The sequence below is a fragment of the Cottoperca gobio genome, chromosome 19 (genome assembly GCF_900634415.1).
Source record: "Cottoperca gobio chromosome 19, fCotGob3.1, whole genome shotgun sequence".
Taxonomy (NCBI): Eukaryota; Metazoa; Chordata; class Actinopteri; order Perciformes; family Bovichtidae; genus Cottoperca; species Cottoperca gobio.
The window spans coordinates 15,628,798-15,648,816 of NC_041373.1; the positions used below are offsets into that span (position 1 = coordinate 15,628,798).

General features: G+C 44.1%; 2 protein-coding genes across 4 annotated transcripts in view; both read right to left on the reverse strand.

Moving 5' to 3' along the window:
• Positions 1-101: 101 nt before the first annotated feature.
• On the reverse strand, positions 102-6,634 carry telo2 (TEL2, telomere maintenance 2, homolog (S. cerevisiae)). Its single transcript, XM_029455494.1, is given in 22 exon segments — positions 102-534; positions 1,217-1,332; positions 1,553-1,617; positions 1,887-1,958; positions 1,960-1,987; positions 2,079-2,170; positions 2,252-2,422; positions 2,668-2,739; positions 2,855-2,971; positions 3,060-3,151; positions 3,244-3,332; positions 3,419-3,505; positions 3,751-3,845; positions 3,929-4,065; positions 4,201-4,342; positions 4,433-4,501; positions 4,580-4,682; positions 4,767-4,914; positions 5,156-5,224; positions 5,312-5,589; positions 5,741-6,116; positions 6,473-6,634. Coding segments are annotated over 21 exon segments (2,526 nt in total). The 5' UTR covers positions 6,103-6,116; positions 6,473-6,634; the 3' UTR covers positions 102-412.
• A 945-nt stretch (positions 6,635-7,579) lies between these two features.
• rab11fip3 (RAB11 family interacting protein 3 (class II)) overlaps positions 7,580-20,019 on the reverse strand; it is a 25,059-nt gene continuing 12,619 nt past the window's right edge. For 2 of the 3 annotated variants that reach the window (XM_029456013.1, XM_029456015.1), the window contains 10 exons: positions 16,884-17,084; positions 14,333-14,470; positions 13,327-13,362; positions 13,089-13,182; positions 12,694-12,938; positions 12,160-12,241; positions 11,905-12,042; positions 11,637-11,792; positions 11,351-11,491; positions 7,580-11,270 (listed from right to left, as the gene is read on the reverse strand). In XM_029456013.1, the coding sequence (XP_029311873.1) occupies positions 11,157-11,270; positions 11,351-11,491; positions 11,637-11,792; positions 11,905-12,042; positions 12,160-12,241; positions 12,694-12,938; positions 13,089-13,182; positions 13,327-13,362; positions 14,333-14,470; positions 16,884-17,084 (1,345 nt within the window). In that variant the 3' untranslated portion in view covers positions 7,580-11,156. The remainder of the gene's footprint in view (positions 11,271-11,350; positions 11,492-11,636; positions 11,793-11,904; positions 12,043-12,159; positions 12,242-12,693; positions 12,939-13,088; positions 13,183-13,326; positions 13,363-14,332; positions 14,471-16,883; positions 17,085-20,019) is intronic. The other variant, XM_029456014.1, reaches the window with a different exon arrangement.

Genomic DNA, 20,019 nt, shown 5'->3' on the forward strand with positions numbered 1-20,019 from the left:
CATTATTGTTGTATGCATGGGAATATTCACAGGATGTCCTTTGCAAACAAACAAGCACAGTGCAGAGATGAGCCAGTACAGGAAAGAGGTTGAAAAGGATATCCTCGTGACATTTTATTGGTGGACAAAAATGGCATCCTATTCTCCACTCAATCAATATTTTATCTGGTTCATAAATTATACACTATGTTCATCTAAACAATACCGTGTGTGTGCATGATTTAGTTATGCAGAAAGAGATGGTTGCCAGTTTGTGTTCCAGGATATGAAAATGTGTCTGCAAATATCCAGAACATCACTTCCATCGACGTCGGTCCTCGTGGGCTCCGCGAGGATGAGACGGGGGTACAGTAAAGCCCGATCGACATCGGAGACACGGTCAGTGTTTCATTGTTCATGGTTGCTGCTGTGATCATGACTCTGTGCTCAGTGCTTGTTGATCTTGTAGCTGTCTCTTCAGGCTCTTATCCAGCAGTACCAGACTCTGTATAGCCAGACTCCGGCAATCCTCATCAGGGTCTCCTTCAGCCACATCTGTGGATATTAACAGAAGTTAACTCCGTTACTGTTTTTGTCAAAAGGAGTCCTGGTGGCTTTGAAGCGAGCGCTGTCTACTGTAGGCAACACACTGACTATGGATAAGTGCCAATCTGAGCTACACCTTTAACAACACAAAAATATATATTAGCATCTCTAGCGGTGGTGACGAGAACGTCTACATCTCTCAAAGGAGAAACTAATCAAATGCACAGAATCCTGGCATTTTCTTTGCACAAATAACAAAACAAAAATGTTCCAACTGCCAATGTGAAACTACTTTTATCCTCAGAGGGATGAAGACACATCCCAATGACGATACGCGCAGCACAGGACATCCTTGTTCCTCATCTACTTCCCAGAAATGCTCAGTCCAGCTGTGTGTGTGTGTGTGTGTGTGTGTGTGTGTGTGTGTGTGTGTGTGTGTGTGTGTGTGTGTGTGTGTGTGTGTGTGTGTGTGTGTGTGTGTGTCACAGGTGCAGACCTTTGCACATTTACAAGAATCATGTGTTTTACAGCTAATCTATTATTAGCTAAATATAGACAATGTGTTGCTTTATTGATGTTTATGTTCTGAATCAAATACTAATGTCTGAGCATGTGGCCCTTTAATGACACAACTTGAACTTTCACCTCATTAGAAGAGATGTTCATTAGATTTATGTCAAAGTTTCTTTACCTGCCAGCCAAGTTCTGGTGTCAAACAGCTGCTCACTGAGGTCCAGCAGCAGGTTCTGACTGGGCATGCTCAGAAACACAGAGCAAACAGCGAACAGGACGCCTCGTCTCACCATCCTTTAACACACAGATTGCAGGTTACATCCTGTCCGTCCTGACCTTCTTAGTCTCTTCAGGTTTATCTGTCAGTTTTAATTCTTCATTAACTTTGTGATAAAAACATGTTGCTAGGAAGAGGCTACAGCTATACAGGAATACTACATTATAGTGCTGTTAATAACCACAAATAGCTTCTTCAGACTTTCCTCAATTAACCGTTTACCGTTTCCATACTTACTGGTCAACATGGTAACGCACTGACCACACAAAGTCCAGTAAAGCACAACCCATCTGCGCCGCTATCTGCAAAACAAAAGGCATAAAGTCAACATATGGATATATTGTTATTCCAGTATATGATGGCTTATTGTAACATTGTGATATTGTGTCAATGTCTCTTCCTGGTTGTAAAGACTACAGCTTCTGAACTCTTCTGCCCGGCCATAAATCCTATTTCTGGTTTTCTCTTTTATAATAAAACATATATTGAGTGTATCAAGAGTCACACCTGAAACTTTAGCACCTTGTTATTGACACACGTCACATGTCACATTAATGACGAATAGAATTACCGGTGCATTGACCGCCAGGTGCATGAAGAGGCCCAAGGTGTGGATCAACCGGCCCAGGACGAGATGGTCGCCAGCCAAAAAGGTCAAAGGTCACCTGAGGCCTGGCAGAAAGGCATTACATTGCAGTTTTAAAATGATAAATTGTACATTTTAAGCATGTTGAGCTTTTGCATTTGCATAAAAACAACATACTTGTCATAATTGCTGAGCAGAGGAAAAAAGAAGTGTCCAGCAACAGGGGCGTAGCGGTTGGGGCTGGCCTCAGCCGGAGGTCGTGTGACACCCTGTAGCACGAGAGAAATGACCGAAGAGCTTCACAGAAATACCAAAACAGGAAGATGAAAACATCGGTCCACTTCAACTACCTGTCTGAGGCGTTTTGTCTTGCTTTGAATCCGCTTCTCTACCACGTGTCTCCAGTGAACAGGGTCCTCACCAGGGTACGGAGTCGAATCAGTGGCGCCGGCGATACTTATAGATGGATCTCTCTTTTCAGCGGTTGGCTTCGAGAGTTCCTGCGCTGCCAGAGCGAGGACCTGAGAAACCAAAGCAAGTGCAGCCTCGTGAGAACGCTCGAGGCAATAATCAAAAGTCCATCGATAGAAATAGAAGTCAAGTATTTTGATAAACCATTCAGTCAAGAAAATGTTTTTAGCCTCTCAAATAGATTTCTCTCTTATTTCATGTTAAACTGAATATCTTTGGGTTTTGGACTGACAAAAACAAGACATTTTAAGACATAACTTTGAACTTTGAGCAAGTGGGATGGACATTTCTTTACCTCCAAGATATCGAGCCGCTGGCGAAGGCTGTAGTTCAAGGAGTAAAACTCTGAGGTCAAATACTGAGTCACCTATCATGGGAAGCAAAGAGAGCGAGAAAGGAGCAGAATGGATGCTTAGTGGCGATACAGCTGTGTTGTAATGAACGTTAATTAACCGTGTGGAAACTAAGGCGATGATGCTTACAGGGATACAGTCGGTGACAGTGAGCGCCACCATGGCCGCCTGTCTGACACTCAGGAAGCCAGTCATGCTGTATTTATCCTCCATGTGAAGAAGCACTTTGGTCAGCTGGACACTGATCTGAACAGAAGTTATCAGTAAGCGTATCAGCTTTATGATGAAGATGTGGGAAGCTGAGCCGTGATTCTGTCGTGTGTTGCTTTAATACCTCTCTGGCTGCAAACACGTTCTTCCTCACCAAACCGTCAGCGACTCTCAAACTGAGCTCCACGCGCTCCGGGTCCTCAGAGGACATTAAAGCTGGATGGGTGGACGGATATGAAGAAGTTAGCGCAGCATCACAATAGGAGGTGATCGGTAAAGGTAGATCAATTAAATCTGCCGAGTCGTACTTTCCAGACAGTCTCGCAGGTAGCGGGGCGGGGATTCTTTACTCATCTTCTCATCGGCAGACATATCGTACGGAGCGAGCTCGTCATCGCTGCACCAGTGAGAGACTTTAAGTGAACAAAAACACCTCTCACAAATACATGTATATAAGTATAAGAGAGAAGAGGTCATATTTACCTGTCCAGGTCGGAGTCTGGCTCGGTGTTGGACTTATTTTGAGACGGTACATTCTGAGTAGATGGAGTCTCACGAGGAGACGCCACTCTGCGGATGATACACAATCAATGCCTCCAACATACATTTATAGTGACTGCGTTTTATGAGATGGCCTGTTGTTTCATCGGGAGATCATTCTCTACATTTCTCTGTTTCCTAAATGTAAGCACAGATCATTACAGCCCTTCACCTGCTAAGCACCATAAAAGGAGAAGACTTCATGTTTCCATCACATGCTGAACAACAGGCGTAACAGTGAAGTGCCGTACACACACACACACACACACACACACACACTTACCCGTTCACATGGCTCCGCCTCTGGCTCGTCACCGGTGACGGGAGTCATCAGAGAAAGCAGCGCTCGAGTTTCCTCGTCCTGATCGTACTACAGCAGAGCACGACACAAACTCAGACGCAGTTCTCAAATGCCATTTCAAATCGTTTTGACCAGCATTATATCTTATGCACCTCAAACTTGAGCTTGGTGTTGTTGATATCCATGCGAGAGCTCAGGCACTCTCCCACCACCATGCCCATATGCCTGATACGCACCACGCTGCTGTCCAGGTGGCTCTGCATGCCGCCCAGCATACACTGAAGTAACTCTGAGGCACACAACAGAGAGAGGAGAGCAACACGTTTTATTATCCTTTAAATTCATATGATCAGATGTATTTTAGATCCTTTCTGTTTTGTTGCTTTACTGAATGAGTCGAGGAATCAAAACTTTTTTTTTTTACCCGAGCGGAGCTCCTGTAGCTCAGCGTCTCTCAGCAGACTCACGCTGAGCAGTAAGGCCTTGCTGACATACAGCTGCTGCTCCAGAGGCGTGTGCTTCACTGCACTGGGGTTAGCCCAGGCCTGGGACAGAGACCGTAACACCTGAGAACACACACACACACACAACACACACACATGTCAAAATCATCAACTGTGGTATAGTTTGTCTGCTAAACATCCTAATGCACTCACCTGGATGAGCAGTGGCCTCCGCTCCCTGTCTGCTGCGAGGTGACCCAGGACGGTTCTCAAGACTCGAGTCTGGGGGAAAGAAAGAAGCTTTAATAGATATTTATACGATTATAAAGTTTACCGTCAGGCTGCACGTTATCTTCTTACCTCGTACTTGTACTGCAGTAACAGGAGTTTATGGGTGATGACAAACTGGGCCTTTTTATTTGTTAACGCTAGATTCCCAATAATCCTGCCCAAGGCATCAGGCCTGTAAGAAGAGAGAGGGGAGGTGTCATGAAAGATATAAGACTTATAGCTAGAGGCCATATTAACTGTGCGGTCTCCACCTTACCCGTTGACCGCCTGCACCAGTCCAGTGAGCACGCTCTCCATCCATCGCTGTGGAACGTTCTCCAGCAGCTTCCAGCAAACCCTCTGCCACACCATGTCTGAGCGTGTGCACACAGACAGACGAGGAGCCATCACGGCAAGCACCAGACCTGAGGGGGGAAACAAAGACGCAAGAGGAGAAGTATTCTGTGTCACTATGGAGCTTCAATAAATACCCAGGGGTCCTTTTATTTCCTATAGAGATGGAATTCAAAGCTTCTCCTTCCTTTACATTTATCTGAATGGATACCAGCTTTGAGTTATGATTACTATGCTTCTTATTCCCATCAATCAATTCAATGTTTAATCTTTAAAATTGTGAAGAATTAGTTTAGCTTCCACTAAACTCACCACTATGGCCCTGGATACACACTTTTCCAAGTGTCTGAGCCACAAAGGTCAAGGAGCAGTCTGTGCCATCTGTCAACAATACAAATCTTTAAATTATCATTTTGATATCACAGCAATGAATCTTTATTGGTAAGAGTTTACAAGATGTCCCCTCGCCTTTGAGCGCTTGGCAGGTCCGCTCCAGGGCAGTGAGCATCTCTGTGGCCAGCAGTGGGTAGTACTGCTGAGGAAGAAAAAGAGGCTTGTTTTTCAGATGTAACCTGTTGGCGGTGAGGTCCGGCAGCGCCACAATACGTGCCAGCAGAGTCTCTCGGAGCTGAGGGGAGTCAGAGGGGGCCGTCTGCAGACAGTAGGACCACAGCAGGTCAGCGAGACGACCACGCTGAAGGAACTTCTCCGTGATGCTGACCACGTGGTCCAGATTTGTGCCGGCTCTGTGGTGGAGAGACAATAACAGTGTAATAAAAGAGATTATTTAAAAAAACAAATAATAATACATCACACACAATATCTCCACAATCAACAGAATGTTAGTGTTCAATGGTCTTTCGACTAGCAGAAGAGGAATTCTGCAACACCACCCACCTCAGCTCTCCTACTCCATCCATCAGCACCAGCAGCGCCTGCTCTGGAGGACCTTTCAGGAACAGGCCGTCCCATAACTCTGTGCGCTGGGCTGCTGTGAGGCTGGGCAACCAGTCTGCCTGGATGTTGCTGACAAGGAACTGAAGGGTACGAGAGAAGTGAGCTCTCCTGAACTCTGCCCGCTGAACTGAGGAGCTTCTACTCTCTGGTCCTTCATCCAAGTAAGAGTGAAGTGTGTGAAGAGTCGTGATAATGTCTTTGGTATCCGTGGATGTAGTGAGGGTCCGGAAACACTGGGCCACGGCTAGACGAACCTCAGCATTTGGGGCAAGGGACTCCATCTTTGAAATGGTAACTACCATTTGTTGTTTACCTCCTGAACATAAAACATTAAAAAATGTAATTTCACACTGAAACAACTGGGAAGTTTCTAACAATATATGTATGTATCTCCACACAGAAACTAACACACAATTCACCATCCATTGTAAATTAAAATAAGTAGCTATGAGTGTATTTTACAATTTTGAGGTTTAAAGTTTAAAGTTTTAAGTTACGAATTCAAAATACAGCAGCTGTCAATGAAAACAGATCAAGATAAATGCATTAGATTAACGTTATGTGAATTAATGTTAGCTTCAACTGTTAGCCTGTCAAAACTGATACGCACCTGGACATTTAAATTAAACAAAACAAAACAAAAATGATACTGTGGACATGATTTATACTCACTGTGACATTAAAAAGTTTATTTTCGAGATGAAATGTGCAGTTCTTGCTGTCAGTTCACGTTTTAACATGAGTATCCCGCCGTGTTCGCTCCGTGTGCTCCATCAAAATACGTCCGTAGTGAGCAAGAAGGAGAAGGGAGGTTCCGAGGACAGTCTGACCCGTGAGGCATTCAAGAAGCCAACGGATTTTGTAACACTTCTGGATGCCCGTTATGTCGTAAACAGTTGATCACGTTATACATCAATTAACACATAAATGAATAGGTGTATTACTCAATTAGAACATGTGCAATTGTTATTATAAAATAATTACTTGAAAGACGCCAAACAATAAAACGTGTGAATTTGTTGTTGTTGTTTTTTGACAGTTGACAGATCTTGAAGATACATAACAACCTTACTTACATTCAACAGGTGACTTCAGCATCTTCACAGCTGTCTGCAGCAGCTGTGGGAGGTAATATAGTGTTGATACTAAATAAGATTGTGACACTGGAGACGAAAAGTGCAAATTGTGGTTGAGGGCTCGTGCAGTACATACCAACAACCTGCAGGTGGCGCTGGTAGGTTTAAGGCAGAGGGATGGAGTTTAACATGAATAAGAAATTAATGGATAATATTGCAGAAGATTGTCAGAAAGAGTGGAACAAATCTAACTTTTAATACATTTATTTTAGTTAATATGGAACTAAAAAAAAATATTGTTTTGAAGTACCAACCTGTGGCTTGATGAAATAAATAGAATATAAATATTTATATAAAAATTGAGAAATAATAAGAAAAATGGAAATAAGTATGTAAAATATGTGCATTATGCTACAATATAAAACAATAAATATGTAAACATAACTACAATATATAACCATGTAGATAATAATAATGCTGAAGAATGGGATCTATGATTAAGTGTTAAAATGCAAGAATAGTATACATAAGAATATTAGTTTAAATGTACAGTATAAATGAATGAATACGGTATTAATGCCAGAGTAAACAGTTAAATTATTACACTGTTAAATTAAAGTGTTTATGGTAAAGTCAACCCGTACAGTACATGCAAACACATTGAGCGATGCAAAAACATGCGACAAATGAGGCAACAAAACAGTGTTTTTTATTCCATTTATTTTCTAATCTTACTTTCACTGCTTACCTTTAAATTGTTCTCTTTTTACAATGACTGAAATTATATTTCCCCAGTAACAATTAAGATTAGATCATTCGGGGATCTTCAAAAATAATATACAGCTGTAACCAATACTGTTATAATTTATACATTTATCTTTGAAAATAGGAATAAATTTAACTTTTACAATTTCTCTTTTCTACAATATTCTCTTTTGATCTTCCCATGTCACATAATGGCAAGCCATGCACTACTCCAGTAGTGATGTTTGTGCCTTGAGCAAACTTTCTTTGGACACTGGAAGTGAGTGTGAGAGAGAGAGAGAGAGAGAGAGAGAGAGAGAGAGAGAGAGAGAGAGAGAGAGAGAGAGAGAGAGAGAGAGAGAGAGAGAGAGAGAGAGAGAGAGAGAGAAAAAAAGTTCACAAAAAATGACAATTCATATTTACAGTTTAGGTTTTCATCATAATTTAACAGACTGACCGTCACGTGGTCAGTGCTTCCCCCAGGGCTCATCGTCAGGTTAGTTTAGAGGCAAAGTTTGAGACACAGAGGCACAGTGTTTAGACTAGCAGGCCAGTTTATGTTTTCTTTCAGGGCGAGCTCAGAGTCTGTTGATTTATTAGAACAGGAGAACCAAAAGATCACGGACCCTGGTGGATAAAATGATCAGTTTAAGTTGAAGCATCTGTCTTTGGTCATTTGGAGAAATTTGGTGGTTAAAGTGCAGTCACCTTCAGCTCTGCTTAAAGGGAATGTTTTGTCAGCTCTGTGGTCTCACTGTCTACTTATTCAGTCGCCCCAAACTATCTGTCGCACGCCGACACTAAAATATGAAGCAGGGAGAGAATTAAGTGTAGTATCGCCTGCTGTGTTCAAGTGTCATCCCAATATGTTAGTTTGTAACTCAAAAATGTAGAAGTATTAAATCTGTTGGGGGGGGGGGGGGAAACCTCCTGTCACACTAAAAAGGCAGGAAGCTGAACTCAGCAAAGCCTTTGTATGAGGTTTCAGGTGTCGCGTGTTGACATTGGGAGGTCTCACAATTAGATTATTCTGTCAAAACATACTTCAAATGACTGAATCAGAGATATAGAATAAGAATGGGTGTTTCCATGCAGGACCTGACTCCATCTGGGAAGACAACAGTAGAAACTGCAGACTCTGCCGTATGTCTAAAATCACAACCCTGAGGAGGTCACGGCAGCGTCAGCATCATGGAAGAGTGCCACGACCTCGACAAACGACCACTCTGCGCGGGTCACATTCAAGCTTTTGAGTCACACCTCCCCCCCAAAGACAATGCATTTAAAACATTTCTCTAAATCCAACACAAATTCTCATCTCGCCCCCTTGTGAATCCAAAAAATGTACAAAGATATATTCAGCTGCAACACGTCACAGAGTGTGAGTTGTCAGTTTTGTGTCAAATGATGAATAAATATCTGCATGTGATTTCAAAACGAGGAGAAAGAAAAGAACCCGAAAGATACTGTACACGCTACATGCTAGAGAAGAATACAGGCAGCTGTCTCTCAGCATAAGACAAGAAGAAGAAGAAGAAGAAATGTTCTTTCCTTCAGACTATAAAAATACCTAGAATCTAGAATGAGTGTAGAAAAAACTTTACATGTACAAGTCATTTACATCCAAGGCCATTTTTCCATGGAGTGGCAGGTGAAGTGACACGAAGGTGAACAGGGTGAAAAATAAGACTTCTTCTTCGCATATTGGTGCAGAATGCCATGCACCTCCCCCGACTACCCTTCCAACTACAAATCCGTCACGATATCTGTCCAGCGTGGCGCCGATGAGCACGTCATCAGTCCGACATCTTTGAAAAGGCAGATGTTGCTTCGGCAGAGGAAATAAAGAGCAGGTTCGTTTCATCTGCTCTCCGCCAATGTCCAATTTCTTGCCAAGTATTATTGCTACCAAAGTCTGCCATGTCTCTCCCGGTCTGAATAACGCTAAAACAAAAAACAAAAAAGCTCATCTGAACAAAAAAATACAATATGTAACCGAAAATGAATCTTTTAAGACAAAATGTAGTTTGTAGTATTCTTGAATGTTTCCAATTCAATGACATTAAAATGAGTGTAATGGGTTTTCACTATCGTACAGTCTTCAAAACTATCTTCATGTATGATTTGATCCCTTCACAATAAACATTATTTTTTCTTCTATCAACAAAAAAACAATAATGAAATCAAAACAAAACTTAGTGCAAAGTACAACCATTTGATTATTCACATACAACTTGTCGAACGTCAGCGTCTTTTCAGTCTCAAACATCTGTACTGACGATAATTCACTTGTGCAGCAAAAACAAAACAAAAAACAAACAAAAAAGGTCCGTTACCTGGATAAGTTTGCTCCCCATTACTTTCACTCAGCAAGTGAACCCTGGGGTCAGGTGGGCTGTACTACAAATAACTCACACACTTCACTACAATTCCCAGAATCACTCATCGGTTTCCCTTCACGCGTAGTTCAAGTGTTTACAAAGTGAACGTGTCAGTATGAGTTACAGTACTCAGTCACCTAGTGACATGTGTTTTGAGTTATTTAATATTTGTGCCAGGGAGTGATGGGAAATGTAGTTTTCTTTCCTCCACACTTGAGGTTTCCAGCCCACCTGAGCTCCGGGACCCTGTTTCATTGTAAAAACAACAAAATGAGATGAAGCAAATTATAAACCACCCAGTTCCTTCATTTGGGACATCGAAGCTTATATTACTCGCTAGTGTCACCAAGCTTTTAAAAAAAAAAAAAACCTTTAAGTAACACTGCGCAAAACACCTCACACACACACTCACACACACACACACACGCACACACACACAAAAAAACCCTCCGGGCATTTCTCATCCTCGACCCCTAGAAAGGTCCCTCACTTGGGTTCACTGGAAAGGACAGCTGAACTTGGTTAGAGGACACAACACACGGTTGTAGGGACTTGTGGGCAGCACCGCAAGCTTCACACACACACTTTACAGACAAATTCAAAATAGAAACCGCCGCTCCGATCTCCCGTCCCGCGCTTCATACGGCTTTCTCACTTGTGATTAAAACACAGTTCAGCCCGGTTCAGGAGATCAAAGCCCACTTCACCCTTTCTCTGACTGAACTGAGGCATGTATGGCATGCAGTAATGGATACTTGGATCACCTTTCGTTTAAGGCCTTTCGGTTCTGTAGAACAGTCTGATTGTTTGTTTCCTGTTTTAGCTCAATCAAACATTGACACCTTTGTTTTTCGGACATACGGGAGATTCTCTACTGTTTCCACTCAACAGGGGAGACTCGGGTCCCTCTAGCCAAATACATGGAGATCACCAGAACCCAAGTGTATTCAGGAGGGTAAACACACACACACACACACACACACACTCACAAATAAGCACAGACTTGAGGGAGATCTTAAACCCTTCTCTTTTAGCGGGGAGTTGGATGAGTTGAGTGCGTTGCTGCTTTCCTACCAAAATGACGCCCGAAATATGTTTTACATCGTCTCTTGGTATAGTTTTCTTTTAGTCACTGTGCACGGCCGCATGGCGTTTCTATTTGACCTCGAGGATGGAGGGGTTGCACTCCATGATGGCCACGATGATCTTGTCAATGTAGTCCTGCAGCCTGTAGTTGATCTCTTCCTGTTTGTGGACCGCCTCCATCAACTAGAAACAGAGAAGCAGAAGTCAGAACACTGGATAACGCTCGCTTTTCTCCCCGTTTCGTTCGTTTGTTTTAAACCCACCTCTACACGAGACACGTTGTTGATTTCAGCTGCCAGGGAGTCGGAGAAGGACGCCGACATCAAGTTCTTGGCTCCCTGGATGCTCAGGTTGATAATCTGGCCGTTCAACTCGTCGTTCTGCTCCTTCAGGCTGCGGTTGTCCTGGAGGGGTTGAGTCGAATGTAACGCATCGTAAAAAAACAGGCGGGATCATAAACAATTCTTCCATCTTATCACAGTCTGGTTGGAGTGACAGAATGAGAAAACAGGGCAGAAAATGGAGGATGCTCAGAATGCACGTGGCTACCTGTTTGAGTCGCTTGATCTCTTGCTCCAGCTCGGCTTCGCGGGTGCGGCTCTGATATTCCTGCAGCCCCGCGCCAGGCGTGCGCCCTCTCTTTGCTTCGGCCTCCAGCTTGTAGAGCTGTAGGTGCTCCAGCTGTTTCCGCAAGTCCTCAATGAGCTGAGGTGCAAACAAATCAAGAGACATGGGTTAGTGTTTTAGCGATTTGCGCTCTTGTAATATTTTGTGCGCAGAGTACGGTTGACTTTGTACGTAGAGAAACCAGTCCCACCTCCTGCGTGCACTCCTTCTCCTTCTGGCTCTGGTGGCGCTCATGGCTCAGCTTGTCGGCCATCTTCCTGCGGGACTCCGTCTCCTCCTGCAGCCTGTCGGACAAGGCTTCCGACTCATCCTGCAGCTTCCTCTTCTCCTGGGAAAAACAAAACACAAACAAACAAAGAAGGTGAGGACAAAGAGGAGTGTTCCGACGGGTGAGAATTTGGATCAAGAAAGGCAAACAAAAACAAAAAGGTATTGCTGCTCTCACCTCCTCTAGTCTCTCGATGTTCGCTCGAAGACAAGGAACGCAGGACCTCAGCTCGCTGTTCTCCTCATCCAGCTGCTGCAGCCTGAGACACAAACACTAATCCACATGAGAAACCTGCAGCACAGCGACAAAGTAACAACTGATGGTGTCGACAGCAAACAACGCTGTACCACGGGGAACTTATATTCAGTGGCAGGTTAGTGCCAGAGGGTGGCGATGTAGAGCCATGACTCCTCCGACAAACAACATGTCAACCACAGGCGTCACACACGAACAAATGTTATTAATATGCCATTAAATCTAACACGGTAAACGCACCAATTTGATGTCAATATCCAGTTAAAATGATCACAAAGTATCAAACACATCTAAATATTCTTGCTTATTTTTAGGCATTTTTTAACCTAATTAATAGAAAAGGGATAAATAATAATAATTGAATAAAGAGGTAGCATGCACAGACCTTATACAGAATATAAATCAATCTCTTCTACAGTAAATTAATATATTTAAACTCTTTTCTCATCCTCTCACCTGGCCTGCAGGTTTTCCAGCTCCAGCCCCCTCTCCCTCTCCAGCTTGATCAGCGCCTCCTTGTGACGCCGGGTCTCTTGCTGCACTTGCTCGTCGGCGTGGACCTCCTGCTCCTTCAGCTGCTCCTCCAAGGCGTTGGCCCGGTGCACCAGGTGAAGGTTCTCCTGGCGCAGCCGCGTGTGCTGCTCCCCCGATGCCTCCGACTCCTTCTCCAGCTCCGCCACTCGACGCTCGAGGAGCAGCACCTGGGGAAAAAGCGTAAAAAGCATAAAATGTAAACGTATATAAGAATAAGAAATGTTCCTGGTCTTCTTTAACAACTACTGGAACAGGTTGAAGCTGTGGCAGCTCGCAGGAATGGAAAAAGCAGATGTTGCTTCGTCCACAGCTCTCACCTTGTCTGTGATGTCGTTGTCAGCGAGCTCCAGGATGTCCCGCGTCAAGTCGCTCATGGTGTCCAGAGTCATGGAGCTGTTCTGGAGGAGATGTCTGCACGTGGGGAGGGAAAAACGTAAATCCCTAGAGCCAGTTCACGTTTGACAAACGGCTTGTTTTTGAATGCTACACCATCAGTCACAGTAATATGACATATGAACTCGTCCCTACTGAAATCAGAGCAGCTGTTTGGCTTACCTAGCTACTTTCTTGCTGGACAGCCTCTTGCCAGCGCTGGATGGGGAGACAGAACAACAGGAAAAATGCTCAGGAAGAGAAAAAGGAAAGAGACACCATCTCCTGGTATTCGTCCTATCCCACCCCCGTCCCTCTCTCTGCTAGGAGAGCAGCCCCACACACAAGTAAAGGGGCATGTTGAGGTTCAGTACTGATAAATCACTGGATTTATGTTGAAACTAAAGCTACGACATATTCACACATCACAGCAATCCAACACAAACACAACAGCATGTATTAAGAGTGCTTACAAAAGTGCTGATTTAGGATCAGTTTTGACCTGTGACAGCAGTACAGAAACTTTAAATAAAACCTCAAATAGGTGTTTTATAGAGTTTTTAATAGTGAATTAGAAAAGTCTCAAATATACTCAGGCTATAACTATACCACTAAGTTTCTGTAATACAGCTATTGGCCAGTGATCCTGGATCAGCGGGTCTGTGCCCATAAAAACTGCTTCTTTGAAAAGCTTCACTACCAGCAGTCGTTCTGCAACAACTCAAATGAAGCACGAGGACAATGACGTGGAGAGCGGACACCACTCACCTGTGATACGTGCCGTTATTATTACACATTTCCACAATCAATTCATTAAGCTTATTTTCAAATGTTCATTATGCATGAGTGACAAATCATAATGGAAACAATGGGAAGGAGCTGTCATCTCATAAGTGCATCGGAGCCACTGGAAAAGTGAGGTTTATTCCACCGATAAACACTAAATGTTAAATGTTCACACACACTGCAACACACACACACACACACACACACACACAAAAGAGGGTGCAGATGAAAATGTATAAATGTATAAAAATGTGTGTGAAAAGGACAATCTGTGACATAACAGACACCATGTTGTTGCCAGTGCAACACAGCATGCATACATGATGAGAACATGCATGGCACTTCATCTAATCAGCACTGCAAACACATTCACAGAGCTTGTGGGTTGTGAATGACGTGTTACCTAGTCATCTCTAGGAAATTGAGGCGAGTGGAGAGGTCCTCCAGACGGCTTATTTGTTTGTGACACTGGCTACAGAAAAAGTCCAGCGCCTCCTCCCTGAGGAAGCTCTGAAAGCAGTCAGGGAGAGGAGCAGGTGCACTGGAGAAGAGGAGAGAGGGAGGAAGAGGAGGAGCAAGTGGTGAGTGACGGACAAGAAGGGGTGCCACTGAGGTGGGGCAGGAACACCTCCGGACGGACGGACGGACGGGGGGTGCGGGAGGAGTTAGTGAAATCCACAGGAGAGTTTAAAAAGGAGTAACGTGTGAGGAACACAGTGGGAGGGAGGCGTGAAACAGACGGCAGTGTTGCTGTGGTTTGTTTCTTAGGATCGTGTGAGGACAAAAAAACATTATCGGAGAAAGAATGTGTCGACATCTCTTTTCTTTCCTGCTAACGAACATTCTCGTCTCGTCAACCTTGACATCTTTGCTGCGAGCTCAGAAAACCTACAGAGTGGTTACAACTAAGGCAAATAAATCAAAAACAAACTTAAGCTGTCGAGCAAACAATGCAAACACACAGCTGATTATGTCACTGTTCGGAGTCTTTGCTCTCTCCTCACGTCACCTCTGCCAGCTGATCCATCCGGGGAGCGAGTCGGGTCTGAATTATGCAACACGCTCAACACAGCCATTTTCTCCCCACGATAACTTTGTTAAATAACGCTTACAGCGATGTGTGTTTCTGTTGAACAGAAGTCAAAGCGCTGTGATATGTAGATGGATAAATGTGGCCGTGTGTGTGTGTGTGTGTGTGTGTGTGTGTGTGAGTGTGTGTGTAGGAAGCACTGCTACATGTGCCAACAATGAGCACGATTGGCTCAAAACATGCAGTGACGCATTCACACTGAGTGGGTGAAGTTTGTGGGAAGCAGGTTTTAGTTTTTTGCCTAACCACCACCAAATTGTGTGTGTGTGTGTGTGTGTGTGTGTGTGTGTGTGTTATCGTTTGTAATTCACTGATAAGGTATCCATTTATCATTTATGGTTCTCAACTATCATTTGAGGCAAAATATGCAAATAATATATCAAACAGATTCCAATAATTCATAAAACAGTAATGTTTTACCTCTTTTATTATTACTATAAGTGCCAAACCAGTAAAAAAGCTACAAAAAGCAGGCAGTCAGATGTTAAGAGCTTCCTGGAAATATCGCACAAATGGGAATTACGCATTATCCGGCTTTTAGACTGATGAAAACACAGGAGGAGGATTGGAAAAAGATGACTGGGGAAAGGTTACAGCAGGAGGGGCTGCTACACAAAACACTTGTGCCATCGAGAGGAGTGTGTGTGTGTGTGTGTGTGTGTATTCATGTTTCCATGTCACTGTACTACTGCAGAGGCACAGCTCGTTAGATGCTCCTCAAGGTGTCTGAACATCCACCTTCTGTCTGCCCTCGAAGGTCACCCTTAAGACTTGAACAGTGCGAGTGTGAAACATGTATTCCTAGACTACTCAGGATCACACAACAAGGGCAAATGAAAGGAGGCAAAGTTTGTAGAACAGGATTTAGCCAAATATCCACATTTTCAATAACATTGCAACAGTGAGAGTCAGACTGGTGGAATGAACTTTGTGCACACTTCATTTATCTTCGCCCTTCACCAGATAAGGGTGGAAAAGGACGTCTCCTGATTGCTCTTATCAACGTTTGACCTCAGTGTCTTTGTTGAAAGAGAAACATTTTCTCTAAAGAACGTAAATAAGGGCATTTAAACGTGGACAATACAGCTGAGAATGTAACAGTGTCGCACCTCTTATCAGGCAGGGCAGATAGAAAGAAAGTCTGGTTGAAAGTTATATTAATATTCACGCCAGTTACATAATCTTCAGGCTGTCTACATTTCAAAAATGCAGGCCTCCAGACGGCGGCAGATATTGTCGTATATGCGATACACTTTTTTGGGAGAGTTTGAGTTAAAGTTTCACGTGGTGAACGGTGAACGGTGAACGGTGGGCGGAGCGGAGACATCAGCTACTGTCTCTTTCATCCCCGCCTCCAAAAGCTAAAAAGACAACTTGACGAGCGAGCGTTGAGCAGTTTCGAGCGTGTAGGGAGGGACGGAGAGCAGCAATGCCACTTCGCAAGGATGCTTTCCTGTCACGTGCGCTCATATCACGTGCACACGGCTGGTTTTTAATGCATGCAGGTTTTGAGACCAATTAAACGCCATGCGCGTGTACGACGCTGCGTAGAGCTTTACGAAACAATCCCTTTAAGTGTTACCGTGTTCCAAAAATGAAGCGGTCTAGAACTGATTATTTAAAATAAAAAAAAAGCAAAATGAGGATAGAGACGAGGAGGCCGGTGGGGAAGGGGGTATACAACGAGAGTTTCAGACCTACTGTCATAGATCAACACAATGAGGACCAAAACATTGCGTGGAGCGACCAACATGCTACCTGTGTTAGTCTGGAGCCCTCAGATTACTTCATACAAGATGAGAGATCAACATGTAAAAGTTTAAACACGTCTGTCTTCAGCTGTGTAGGGAAGACGAGCTCATACCTGGGAGACAGTAGTGAGGAGCCATTGATCTGCTCAACCGGCTGCACGAGAGAGGAGTCGCCCTCGCCCTCGGTACCGTCCACGCTGCTCTCCAGTAGCAACTCCGAGGTGTTACTTTCCCCAAAGTCCTCAAAGTGCTCCTCCTCTCCACCGATGACCGTCACCAGCGAGTGGTTGTGGAGCTCAGAGTTCAGGGAAAACCTGAGGGGCACATAAAATATGGATTACTGTGTGAGAATGGAGGGAAACGTGTCGAGTACATTTACACCACAAACTCAAACCCAACGAGGTCTTTTGAGTTCACTCAAGGAAAATAGACATGATTCCATAACACTCGAGCAAAAGTATCTGGACATCAAGTTGTTGTTGTGTGTTGGGCCCAGCAGCCTGGCGATGACTCGATCCTGCTGTAAATCTAAGTACAATTAATCTTCCCCCAGCAAGAGCGGCAATCTGGACAAGTTCGACGATCACTTGTCTTCAAAGGTAATCTGTTAATTCACATTAATCCCAAAGTCTGCTTCGGTTGAAACAAAATCTCTTATGCTCGGCCGGGAATGCAAAACTACGAGGGAAACTCTTGAGACGAACCTTGGGGCAGTTTGATGTCGGGGAAGCTTGAGAGATTTATTAACTGCGCTGGCAGAAAGAGTTGCGACTGGCTGTCCTGAACTCTACCAGCTGGATCTGGAAGTCTTTGCTGTGTCTTGCGAAGGTTAAGTAAATAAAGTTTCATATTCTTTTAACAGGAAAGCTGGAAAGATCCTGTTGTCCAACAGGATGCGTTGGATGTCTTAAGCACACACAGGACGAGGATGTCCAAATCAGCAGAAAAGCTTCGCTCTCTCAGCACAAAGCTCAATTTCCTTGTTTACGAGACAAAGAACATTCATCTGGCCGACTCAAAGCTCAAACGTCACCTTGATTCACAGCGTCAAACCTAAAATCGTACAGCGTAAAACACAGAAAAAGCAGTAAGTCTTTTAACCAGACTACAATGCAGTGTCAGCTGCAGCAATGTCCTGTGCAAACACCGGGCTCGACTGGTTAAATAGTAACACAACCAAGTTAGGAGTCACTTACCCTTCACTCAGGCTCTTACTACATGGCCCCATTTTGAGGTCCCTCGCACAGAGTGGCGGCGAAGAGAGAGAACGCATCTTTGATCGCCCTCCGCTGCCCTGGCGTGAAAGCCGTGGAGCAACTGGAGTCAAAACCCCGGACAACCAGAGTGGAATTCTGAAGTCTCACAGGTTACACCGATTTAAAAACAAAACCACGACTCTCCAGTTTGGAGAAAACTAAAAAAAAAAGGGTCTGCTTTTGAAAACGGCAAAGGCTGCGTTTCTAACGAGCTGCCAGTCAGTGCCACATGACCGATTGTTGCATCGTCAGTGCCACCTGAAAGACTTGAGGCTGCACCAGAAAGGGTGGACTGCGAGTTGGTTAATCAGATTTTAGGCTAAGCAACGGCCAACAGACAGTCCTGCTGAACGTCTAAGGGCCAAATGTGTGTGGGGACACGGGGGAGGACAGAGGAGTGTGGGGGAGGCTAATCCTGTTACATTCTTAATCCCCAGTCCAGTGCATACAGTTTACTCCTACCCTGAATATGGCTAGAATTAGCAGGGCTAACACATGGCAACATCTCAGTTCACTTGCTGACCTTTTGGCTGCTTTTCTCACAGTCGCTGTTGAATCACTTAAAAGTGGCGTATTGTTTCTGTCTTGCGAAACCCTGTAAAAAGGTTTGTGCATGAGAAACACGGCCATGTTTTTCATAGAGGCTTATCTGCATTAACAGGGAGGTGAGTTAGCGATGAGTCTCCACATGTATTGTAAACACACAGACATGAGAGAATATAAAAAAGGTCAAAGAGTCACGCAGTTCCCCTAAACTGTGGCGATGGCATGAGTAAGTGGAGGGGAGAGAATGACATTAGCCAATGCCACAGAAAGTAAAAAAAAAAGGGAAAACAACAAACACAAAAAGAGCTAACTCAACACTTCCTGGAATTCAAGGCTCACTCATGGAATGGGAAGTCCAAACACATCCCTGTCAAGCAGACCACCTAAAGCCGTCATCCAGCCGGACAGACGGGTCACCGAGTCAGCAGATAACGGCCTCAGTTCTTGCACTTCCTCCCTCGTGTTTGCCCCCAAATACTATATCAACAAGAACATCCATGTGCAGACGTATCGACTCATCTGCAGCAACTACCTGTCTTTAACAGTAAGAGAGAAGGGATCGAATCTGAATCAAGATACAGTTGAAACCAATCACAATGAGAGAAATTGGGAGTGTAATCTGCACCCTAGAATATATCAGATGCATATAAATGGACGACAGAAGCAGTTTGTTCCTGTGCTACTTTGTCTTATATGGTAGTAGAGTCAATACTGAGGCCATTATACTGCAAACACTTTCTGATTTAGACAAAAGACTTGCGACACAGACTGATGGCTGTATGAGAAACGTATCACACCAGCACATTTGCAAGAGGTTTGGAATACAGTTGTAGTCAGTAAAGAGGATAAGCTTTGCTATTGTTGCCGGCTTTGAACAGACAGTGGTGGTGTTGAGGCAGGATAACTGGGATAACCTCCACTAAACATTGTAAGAATAGAATAATCCAAATCCAGTCCAAAGCAACCGCACGCCAAAGAATGTAAGACAAATGAAAACCGATCAAAAGAACTTGAAGAACGCATCGGGCTGTCTTATTCTTGCAAAACGGTTAACAATAAAAAACATTCACTCAAGTGTGATTGTGAACAGTTTCTGCCATTAACTAAGACCTCAGCCGACACAAACGACGATCCACTGGGACACACCGACTTGGGTAAAGAATGGTGGAAGGATTTTGCTGTGTTCAAGGTCTCGGGCGCTTTCCTGTTCAGACGTAACAGAGGAAAGCAAACATAGAAGAAGAGTAAGATAGGGTGTGTGTGTGTGTGTGTGTGTGTGTGTGTGACTGACCCACTGGTGTATGTACAGGAATGCAATGTCAATAAAGTGGTGGCTTTCCATCGCCTCCGTTTAATCCGCCTGTCTGTTGACCCAAATAGAACCAAAGTGATCCAGTGCTGGGCGGGCAAGAACCACATGATCCGTGTGAAAGGTCAACGCAGGGCA